Source organism: Oppia nitens, unplaced genomic scaffold (genome assembly GCF_028296485.1).
Source record: "Oppia nitens isolate AA-2021 unplaced genomic scaffold, nextdenovo-longstitch-racon4-pilon3 scaffold3_pilon_pilon_pilon, whole genome shotgun sequence".
Classification (NCBI taxonomy): domain Eukaryota; kingdom Metazoa; phylum Arthropoda; class Arachnida; order Sarcoptiformes; family Oppiidae; genus Oppia; species Oppia nitens.
In genome coordinates this window covers 7,300,791-7,313,552 of record NW_026533221.1, presented here as the reverse complement: position 1 = coordinate 7,313,552, position 12,762 = coordinate 7,300,791, and the positions used below count along the sequence as shown (strand labels likewise).

Here is a 12,762-nt window from a genome sequence, read left to right as displayed (position 1 = left end):
TTTGCAATAATAATGTATATTTTACTGCAATAATTTAATAACAATAGATAAATGGGACACATTTACGAAGACAATCTTAACTAGTGATGGGCTAATAGAAATTTCTAATAAATTTCCCTAAAAAAATTCTCAAAAATAAATTTCATTAAAAATTTTACTATATTATTATACTACGGGACTATAGATATTTATATCTATAGACTATGGTTATTGAAATACTATATTAATGATACACAATATTCAATAAGCTACTATATAAAATTAATATAATTGTAGATTTGTAAAATTTTACTTTTAATTTTATCATATTTTTAGTTTAATGTAATAATATTTAGTTATTATTAATAATTATAATGTATTGTTAGAAAATAACATATATTTAGAAAACAAAATTAACCATGGATATTATTTCTCAATTATTTTAGAAATTTCTCTCTTTTGTTACTCTTCACAGAAATTGCAACTAAAAATGAAAAAATTATTAATTCAATTAATGCTTTTTTGCTTAATATTAAATAAAATTATATAAATCAATTGACAAAAATTTTAAAAAACTTTGGGGTACTGTGTGGGGTGTCGACTTTTTTGTATTTTTAAATAGCTATTTTTTTAATTTGAAAATCAAGGGGTCATAAGAAATTCCTAATGTAAATGGGAGAAAATTCCCAGGAAAATAGATATATTTACAGCAAATTTTCTTAAATTTATAAATTTATTTAAATATAACTTAAATTTTAATGATAATAAATAGTTTTGCAGTAATACAATTGTATAATAATAACAGATTTAGAAATAATTAATGATTACATTCAGTATTTTAATCATTATTATAACTTTAAAATCATACTCGACTTGAAATAAAATTTCTCATTCTAAACAAATATTCATTTTTAACTTTTAAGTTAACATGGTAATATTTTTAATAAGATTTAAATAATAAATATTTAAATTAACGAAATTTAAATATTTAAACCACTTTTTATTTAATTTGACTTGATTAAGATAAAAATTTATAAAATTATTTTTTTATCAAAAACATTAATATTCACTGTATAATTTATTATAATTATATTAATTATTTCAAAATAATATTATACCAATAACATAATTCTTTTTTTAAATATATAGTTATTTTTAATATTTTAGTCACATATTTTTATTAAAATAATGTTATATTTAGATATATTTTAACTTATTTTACTTAATAATTTGATGTAAATAAGTTAGAAAAACAAAAATAGTTAATTAAAATTATAACCTGTATAATTAATTTATAAAAATAAATTTTAGTAGTGTTCAGTTTCACATTGTTTTTAAGCGACAATTTATCAAATTTCCGAAAATCTGGGGTAAAATTTCCAAAATCTTAATCTCAGTGGGTAAGCCCACATTTACATTCCCCCAAATCTCAACCCTGATATAAATAAAATTTAAAAATATATATAATAATAGCGATACCGTACTTTACATTAGTTATATAATTATAAAAACTAATATATCTTATTTCAAATGTCATATGTTTCGTAGATTATATAAATATGCAATATTTTGAAGTTATTTTTATAAAATAATTTATCATAAATGTTACACAATAATTATTTGACAAACTACTATCAATTTAATTTAATTAAAATGAAATTCAAATACATATGTTAAGAAAAATTAATTATTATAAAATTAATACAATATAATATACTATTACAATATACAGTATTAAAAATAAATATTAAAGAGAATTAATTATAATTTTTGAAATTTGAATCAATATTTGTAGTGACTTTATATATTAAAAAGCAAATAATTGCAGATGTATTTAAATAAAGTTTTTTTTCATTTTGTATTTTATGATTTAATTTGGATTCATCTGTGATCTGACTCATCATATTTGTATAATTTTATATTTGAAAATTGAATATAAATAAAAACGATTATTATTATTATAAATATAATTTAAATGTATAGGAAAGAGAAAAATCAATTATAATTGAATGGTTAAAATGTTTGATAAAACTTTAATAACATTTAGTTGAATGCCTGCACTTCAACAATAAAGCAATTAATAGGTTGGAAAAGCATTGAATTTAATTAAATGTTGATTTTGTTACTTAAAAATAGAATAAATAATGAATTAGTATTGGAGTTGAGTTAGTGTTTGCTTTAATCGATTTATATGTTGTTATCTAACAATTTAGTTGACTCTCTGTTATGTTGTGTTATATGTGTTATATGTGTTTGTAGTGAACACTCCATCTCAGGATTGGGTGTTTTGGATATTTGAGTGAATAAAAGCAAAATTTTATTGCGACTGTCAGTGCAGTTAAGTCTCTTATAACCAATAGAGTCCTCTTATGATAATTTTGCTCCAAAAGCTCAAGTAATGCCACCAAATGCTTGTCTATTGTTAACTAAAACGCTTTGGGCTTTCAATAATCCTAAACAACACTACAGTCACTCTCATTCACACTAATCATCACTAAATCATTAAACACTACAAACCATCCATATTTTCAATGACCGCATCATCCTATCGGTGCATTGCATAAACATTATATCATTATTTCATAATATACAGTATATTAAATATCATTTATATAAATATAATATTCAGTTTTTAAATTTAACAGTTATTTGTTTAATGTAAATAATTGCTTCAATTATAATATGTAAGATATTATTATTTTATTAAATTTATATTTTATTAAATGACAAACTCTTTTTAATGCTGTTTAAAGCAAATTGATTAAAACAGATGTAAATAAACATAATTATGGAAACTGATGGAAGATCCGGAGGTATGGATACAAACAATGATGTCTTAAATGCAGTTGAAGTCAATGTCTCGACATCTTCTCAATACTCTTTAAATGATAGCAAAAGTATTGTAAAACAAAGTGCAGTAAATTTAGATAATATGTGTAGAGAGAGACTGCATAGTATGGCATCACATCTATCATATATGCCTTACCCGTCGCCATCATATTCTTCGCTATCTGTAAAACCACTTCTTGGGACAAAACACACCATCGATGCAATTCTTGGTCTCAGAGGATCTCATTCTCTTAGAAATAAACATTTTTCCGTTGACAACAACCATACAGATGTTAATACAAGTGAGCTCTCGTGTGAATCAATTGGATCTAACAGTAAATCAGGTAATTGTTTTTATAAGCTTTTCTTAACATTAAATAAATGGTTATATAAATGCTAAGCAAACAAAAATAAATTAAATATATGAATAATTTATTTGTTGAAATAAGCATTTATTGTAGTTATTATTAAAAATGTATAATTTAGTAATTATTTATTGTCTACAAACTTATATAATATACAGAAATAGTGTATTAAATAAGCCTTTGATTGCAAATCCCTGTGCGCTTCAGCACTCAATTGGCTATTAAAGCAATTGTTGAAAACAAAATCAAAATTTCAAACACTGTTTCCACTTTTGTTTTTATGGTTTATCATCAAAATAACTAAAATGAATATTTGTTATGAATATTAAACAAAATCTGCAATCAATTCACTTATAATTAGATATTTAATCATAAAAATAGTGGTATCGTTATTAAAGCAGCACCGGTACCACTACTAGAGCACAACACAATTAGGCTAATGGCAAGTAAATCATTTAATCAAATCACGCTCTTGTATTTGAACATCAATTAATTACTGAATAAATGATTGTCTAAATGGTTACCAAATGGTTACCCAATGGTCACCCAATGCGCACCAATTTTATCAGGTCTGACATATCATGTGAACCGCTTAAATAAATATTGCGCTTACAGTTTGCTTTGCCTAACAATACATGATTTTACTATTGCTATTCATAAACTCATAAATTATACTGTATATGATATACATTTATTATAAATTATATACCATAGAAATATTTACTAATATGTATGCAACTGTGTACTGAAACACACACACATTGTATTGTATACAACTACTGTATTAAATTTATATTCTATGATCTACACTGTATTCTACAGCACTGTATATATAATATAATTTATATAACAGGCAGTATTTATGTATATAATGAGTATTTATATAATGTATATATTTCCACAATATGTTATGACTATCATGACTATCATGACTATCATGAATGTCGAATATTTATAAGAGAATATAATTGTATTCATTTATCTGTGTAACAATCAATTCATCTTTTATCAAACTCAGCAAATAAAAATAAATATATAATTAACATAAAAACTAGTTTAACGTCAAATAATGTGACAAATGATTTGTGCAAAACATCAAAAAACCTTAATTTCCGACTCACTGACCAAAACAAGTATTAATATATAAACTATTAAATTATGAGATATTATAATGAATTGATATTTTAGTTCATTATTTAAATGACAATTTCAATCCGTTTTGATTGCATCTCATATTTGCTTCAAAAAGCTAATAGACTTAGATAATTATTTAATTGCTATTATTTTAGACTTTATTATAGTAATATTATAAGTATATATAATTTATATATTAGTTATATATATATATATATGTGTGTGTGTAAAATATATTTTTATATACATATATGGCGAATTTAAATATTATCTAATAATTTGTTTTTTACTTATTAACTAAAATCAATTATTTCATTATTAGTATGGTTTTTCTAATGATAATTTTATTTAAATTGTTTTATGTATGCTATCATAAACACATATATAATAAAATAACAATTATTTTTATTTATTGCAGTAATATGATCTTATTTCAATAATAAAAATCTATTAATGTAACAAAATATAACAATGATTTATATTAAATGTTAAATTGTTATTGTGATATAAATTATTAAATTGATTATTAATTATTTATAAATGATTTGCTACTCTCTCTCTCTCTCTCTCTCTCTCTCTCTCTCTCTCTCTCTCTCTCTTTCTTTCTTTCTTTCTTTCTTTCTTTCTCTCTATTTTTCTCTTTTTAAAAAACTTTTTTTATATCTTTGAATTAACTGAATTGCAGAGTAAGTTAAGTTTATTTTTGTAAATCTATTGATGATTGGCTTAAAAATGAATAAGTTTTTGTAAATTTAGGACTTAATTGAAAGGCGTTTGTGTTGTTATTGTATGCCTAACTAACTAACTATAGCTTACAATATAGGGATGTGTATTGTATGACCACTATTGGTCTCATATGATGCTCATCTATAGCGACATATCTATTGAGATGCAGATAAGCGTTTAGTAGTGAATAGGAGCTAATCTGTAAATAAGCTCAGTTAGCAATGCCTATTAGTCCCTACCACTGCTTTACTCTATAGACTAGAAACTTGTAATGTTTATTCTGCAATTTTTTTTTATTATAAGCAATGACAAACATACAGTACTGTCACTGTAACAGTAGTATCGCTGGAACTGTATGTTTATTGTAATGGTATAGTAGTTGTAATAAAATTGTCACAATTGTCCACAATATGCCATATATTGCTTGTTTCACAAATAAGTTTTCTATTCAATGATCTGTTGTATAAAAAAGTCTATTATTATAAAGAAGTTTATAAAAGTAACTTAACTTATGTTAAGAGAGTGCCGTTGTGTCGTACTATTGTATGTATGGACGGACAGGTTATCCCAAAGCCTTATAAATAAAGCAAACGCTTATTTAGTTATCAAAAGACTCCCTGTGTTTCTCTTTTCACAATATGTTGGGTTACGCCTTGTAATCACTTTTTAGGTGAACCCAACTTTTCACATCAATACCGCATAATAGACCCAAAACCGCCTAATTAGACACTATTAGCAACTATTAGATACTGCGGGCCATAGGACTCAAAGCACACAAATTGCCGATTAGATCGCATTCACACTATTCACACAAACCATACAATGCTTTTGTCAAATATTACTTATAATACATCTTTTTAGGTGATGAACAAGCAATTGACGACAACGATGACGATACCAGAGATTGCAATACTGTATCAATTCATAACATATCGTCATCGCCGCTATCAATAGATGAGGACAACAGTGGAAGCATAGGCGCCGCAGATGACGGACCCAAGAAAAAACATCGCAGAAATCGCACCACTTTTACAACCTATCAGTTGCACGAACTCGAGAGGGCTTTTGAAAAGTCTCACTATCCGGACGTCTATAGGTTTCACTTTATATTTATTTTACTATTATATATAATAAAATTATAAAAATACAGTACATATATATATATATTACGTTAAATGAATTATTACATTTTAACACCTAATAATACTTTTAATTATTTTATTATAACGATTATTAGTCGTGAAGAATTGGCTATTAAAGTAAATCTACCGGAAGTTAGAGTTCAGGTAATTATTTAAGACATTTGAATTTTATTTGAATTTGTAAAAATATCACTTTTAGATATTGACAACTAGATATTAGTAATATTACTTAATAATTAGCAATAATAAATTTTTAAATTGATTGACTATCATAAAGTATTGTATAAATATTGCATGTCAAGTAATTTAGTAATAATATTTAATAAATAATAAAAACGAAACTTATAAATATTATATTTTTTTAAATTAATATTTTCTCTATACTAATAATAATTTTTAATTTTAGATGAATATATATTGTTAATAATTTAAATATTTATATTATTCATTTGTATGAAATAATAAAATTAAATAGCTTTTGTTTTTTAATCATAAAAAGCTTAAATTTCTAAAACTAAAAGTTTATTACTCAAAATACAGTATTATTATTATATAGAAAATTAGCTTATCTCTAATTTATATTTAAACTATAAATAAATTTTGAGATAAAATGAGAAAATCAAATAATAATATTATTATATTATTTTGCAACAAAATAAATGTCTTTTAATAAAATTGATGGTATTTTAGATTAATTTAGTAAATGATTATATTAAGCACAAGTATTTGATTTGTGACAATAAATTTTAAGGACAGACAACAAGTTGAGCGCTAATGAAGTAGTCATTAGAATACTATACGGAATCACATAAAAGCTTCCTTTCAAATGAAATCTCAGGAAATTCTATTGAAATACTATTTTATAGTATTTTCTACTATTCTCTACTATTCTCTACTATTATCTACTATTCTCTACTATATTATCGGCACTTTTTAGCAATTTATACATTGATTACTTCATCCAATACAGTGACGTATCTTTTCTTTAATTTTTTTATAACTTATATTATTTTAAATATGATATTTGTATATTTATTTAACAATTAATTTTAATAGTTATTAATAAATTGTTTGTATTTGTGTTAAACAACTATAAATTTGCATATATTATATCATAAGTTAAAATTATTATAACACAAATTATAAAATAATAGTAATATTATATAACAACTTCAATGCTTTACTAAAAACTGAAAAACATTTGTTGGATATGAAGGATACGCTACCGGCGCTTAAATACATGTATAACATAATATACTGTATTAAATATTAGTGCCGTTGTGCCGGTGCTATACAAATGCCTCAATTGAGTTGTCTATACTTACTGTGCTCTCTATGCTTACAAAACTGTGTTTTGATGAGCCCCTGTACTCAACATTTCATTAATCATTTTGTTAGACTCCAATTATGTTAGACTAATATTAAATAAAAAAGACATTTTATACAATTTTATAAATTTAGTTAATATTAATTAAATTAAATATTATTAAATGCTTTTATGTTTTTATTGTTAGGTTTGGTTTCAGAACAGAAGGCAAGTATAACTTTTGATATAATTAACATACATTTGTAATAATTTAATATAATTTTTTATAATTAATAACTAATTGAAAGCAAAACAAAAATGACATTAATTTGCAATATATTTTAGAGCTAAATGGAGACGACAGGAGAAGCTGGAGAGTCAACACGCGCTCAGAAGTCTGAGTGCCGCTGACTATCACTCGCCAAATACGGCGGATAATAGCACTGCAAATGCATCGGTTTTGTCTCGTTCTTCACACTCTCCGATCAGTTCGCCAAACAGTTTAACAAAAAGGCCAACCATTTCATCGGACAGCAATCTATCGCACAACACATTTATACCAAATATGCATTTCAATACTTCATCACTACCTCTGGATTCATGGTTAGCAGCGGCCGCATCCCGGTCTCCATCAGCATTGCTCAGTACAGCCTCACTCTCCAGCTTTTTAAGTCATCCATCAAACCTTTATCCCAATTATTTAATTCAATCGACACAAACCCCTTCCGATTCACAATTGGTAACTCAATCGATGTGCAACTCATCCATAGCTCCCATTTCAATGGTTTCAAACCCATTGATGAGAACCAATACAAACCCCAATTCAACTTCTTTAAGTCCATCGGCCAGTCCTCTCAATCTGTCAGTTAATGACTCAAAAGAGATCCAAAGTAGAAGTTCGCTCAATACTAATAATATAAATATAAGAGGAATTGAAGACAATTTATCTATTGGAGGACACTTTGATCAGAGAAACTCAAGTATAGCATCATTACGTCTTCGAGCTAAAGAGCACGTGGAGCTAATCAATCAAAGCTTAACTATTATATAATTAATTTGTAGTAATTGTCAATCAATTTATTTATTTGTACTAATTGTACATTTTTAATGATAAAAAACTACATATAAATGCAAACAATGCAATGAATTTGTTTATTTAATTTGACAGTATTTTTCAAATACAGTTATTATAATTGTATTATCGATCGTTTGATTAAAAAATAAAATTCAAATTATAGTGCAATTCATGACAATCTAATGTTGCTTTCCTTCAGGAAATGAAATTCACAAAATTACGACAAATTATGCAGATTTGTCTCAATAAACATTTGGTTTTACTATATTTTCAATCATTTTCCACTCATTTGTATCTTTTATGCAAATATAATATTTTTAGCACATTTCATACTACTGTACCATATATTACAATATTCTAATATATTGTGTATATACAGTATATATGTTGACAATTGGTATATCAAACACACAATTAACTTATTATACACTATAGAGTGGGACATTTAATACAGTTAGTAATGTTTGGCTTACAGTAAAAGCTAATACAGACACATATAACATATATATAAGTTTTAATCTATTGAGTGCACTGTAAGGCACTGGAAGGCAATATATCTTTGACTAAAATTTTCATTTCCGTAGCGCTCAACCATAGCTTATATACCGTAAAAGTGGAGTGAAAACACTTATAACTGTTATTGAAAAATAAAAACCTTTAGGCCAACAAAAATACAGGGATTTTAGTTATATTAATGTATAGGCCTATCATATAATATAATAAATATAAACACTAAGACTTTTTAAACGTTCAATTTATAGATAATGGCTTTTATATGTGTTTTAGTTATTTTGTTTGAGTCAACTCTAGTTAATAAAATTGAGCGATAAATTCAATTATTATTAATACTGGTGTACCTGTTGTTCAAATCAAATCTCCAAGCAATTCATATAATCGTATGATTATTTCATATACCCTCTGAATGTACTATTTATACAACATTATTATATTATTCAATTTGATTTTATTTGATAAAAATTTAATTTATTGAAAACACAAAGAGTGCTAAAAGATTCACATTTAGACTGATTTTATATTTAGCTTACATTAATGTCAACAGCATAACTGACTAAATTTTATTTTTATAAGTTTATTGTTTGAAATATCTAAATATATTATTTCTAAATTTTAACATATAAAGCATTTAAATTTATAAAAACCATTGTCTAAGCAATAGTTTGAAGCAATTTTTGTTGAGAAGGTTTTGCTTTTAAAATATAATAAATATTATATTTGATTGTTTATGCATTTGGTTTGAACGGAAAAAATGTTTTTCAAATATTTTCATCTGCGATCTCATGAATCATTTATAACAATATTGATTTTATGCACATTTTCATCGATGTCTATGTCATATAAAACTTTAACATAGACTATGTATTTCTAATACACGGCGTGAGGCATATGAGTGCAAACTTTCATATAATGTTTGTTGAGCTCAGGTATATATATATATATACAAAACAACTATTGAGATGATTGTAATCTTAGGTTTGACATCATATTTAGCACGAGTTTGACCCATAAATCGCTTTACAGAACAGGATTTGTCTCAATTTTAATGACATATGTCTGTTATATACTATATATATATATAATATACACACATATTTGATGTCATTAATGTTATGTAAGAAATGTTTGATACAATCTTACCATTTAATGTAAGCAAATATAGTAAACATCTGACAATTGTGAGCATCACTTGTCTAATCAATTCAAATGAGTTGATAGGCGTTGTGTTTAGTGTTTATCAATAATATAATCTATTAATAAGTAGTGCTTAACTTTAATGGGCTTCAAATTCGCTATTTTATGAGCTTTTATCTCATGAATACCAATAAAATAGTCACTTATATTAGTAAAAAAAAAATTAGGGATGAATGTAAATATAAAGTAAATCTTTAAGTGTGAGTGCATTACAATTGATTAAAGTCTGTCTATAATTTAAGGTCTCAAATGTCAGTAAAATTGGAGACGAAAAACAAGTCATCAATTGGTGGTACTCTTTGCTGGAATCAACGGTCTGTAAAAAGCGGATTATATATATATATATATACTATATATACATACATATATAGATGCCTTATTCTATAGTATATATGCTTTTGTGACTAAATATGGGAAGATTGTCTCAAAGACCTTCTGTCGCTTCCATCAGAGTCCTGACCTTAAATGTTGTGATCAACTGTAGGCACTATTAGATGCTTTATCCACTTGAATGATGTCAGAGAAGTACCAGTGCTTTATGTTAGGCCTTATAAGTATTGTATATACTATATAGTAATAGAAGGCGAGAGTGTAAGACCAACAAATTGAGGGCCATTTACGTGTCTTATATGGTATGGTATGGTATGGTATGGTATTGATGTATTGGCGCCGCACCAACACATCCATTGAAACCATTGAACCATCACTTAATCTATTCTCGTTTGAGAGCACTGTCTATATGTTGTAAATATAGTGAATGTTGTCAATACTGTTTACACCTTTTATATGGCAATAATAGACAATATTGTATTGTAGACTATATGACAAATACCTATTTTGCCGCACAAACGGTTACACAGCACTCAATGCTGTGATAATCAATACATTGTTCACTAGTTTGTCGTCACTTCTACTTCATTGAAATACTTTTGTTATAATTATAATTAACACTATTTTCTACTTTTTCCCAAATTTAATGATTTTCCTTTTTTAGGCTAAACTTTGTGTACTTAACAAAAATGATATATAATATATCATATATTGGCAACTGATATACTGTACTGTATATATTAAATAATATATTACAAAATAAAATAGTCTTTAATACAATCATAATATTCTAATAAACAATTAAAACAAATTTATATAAAAAGTATAATTTAAGTCAATATTTGCATAAACTGTATTGCTTTAATCAATTTTGTATTAACTCACTATTGTTCACTACTTATATCATCATATTATAGTGAATTAATTATATAAATAATAATATCGTTTGTAATATCGATTAATACCAGACTTAATCAATGTATGAGACTTACAATATTAAGTGCAAAGCATTTATATAAATTGAACACAATTTGCTTCAATATTGATCTTAAGCCGGAAGTCCATCCAATACTATGTTTAAGGTTTTGATGATCCATTCAAAAGAGCACTGAATACTTGTATTGATATTATCATTATATATACAGTACTATTAGCCATCAATAATACGATCCGTTTGAGCGGGGAATGGGGTGTTTTGCACAACTGAGTACCTAATGAAACGCATACAACCATTTCATACAACCGTTTCATATTGTTTTCAACAATTCAATTAAACATTCATTGCGTATAAACTATTGATTTAAAAACAAATGTTTTATATGTTTTAACTTACTTTTAATATAATTTTTTCAATTAATAAATATTAATTTAAAATACATTTTTTAATTATATAAGTAAATGTAAAATAAAGATAAATTTAGTTAAAATGTTCATTTTTACTCTTTTAGCTTGATTAAAATTAGATATAATTTATTTATCTTTACTTACACTCAAAGTATGCTATCGTAAGTCTATTATTAATCATTAATTGAATCAAACAATTTAATTTCATACACTTATACACAATAATAATTAATAGCTTCTTATTTACTAAAACTACTTGTTATATATATACTGATAAGTTGAAAGAAAGATAAATATTAATACAGTATTAATATAATTTATATTGTACTGTATATAATATAATTTTATATATTGATATAAAACAAATAATTAAATAAATTTAGAAATAATTGCATAAATTATATGAAATAGAATATGGAATTTAATTCAATTGATATAACAATATATTTAATAAAACCAAAGTTATTAAAAGTTTTTTTAAGAAAGATAAAAAATAATTAAATTTTTATGTATATTTTGATTTTTTATATACTAGTTATATCACAGATAAGGTATATTTATTTTATTTTATATAACGCATACTAAATATCTACTTTTATAACACAATTATAAATCTAAATATTGTATATTAATTAAAATACACAGTCATAAAGTAAAATCACAATACTTTATAAAACGAGTATTTAGTTCAGTTTACTTTTTTAGTATTAAAAATAAGGATTTGTTTTACTACAAAAAACTAAAAATTACTTTTAATATTTTATATTATATGTGTTGCTCTAAAATATAGTCTATATTATAGACTATAATATACAAATATAA

At 24.6% G+C, this 12,762-nt stretch overlaps 1 protein-coding gene across 1 annotated transcript; it reads left to right on the top strand.

Moving 5' to 3' along the window:
• The first annotated feature begins 2,767 nt into the window (after positions 1–2,767).
• On the top strand, positions 2,768–8,532 carry LOC128958055 (retinal homeobox protein Rx3-like). Its single transcript, XM_054303870.1, has 5 exons — positions 2,768–3,152; positions 5,895–6,129; positions 6,271–6,319; positions 7,690–7,709; positions 7,827–8,532. Exons 1-5 carry the CDS (start codon positions 2,768–2,770, stop codon positions 8,530–8,532), a joined length of 1,395 nt encoding a protein of 464 aa, XP_054159845.1.
• The last annotated feature ends 4,230 nt before the right edge of the window (positions 8,533–12,762 follow it).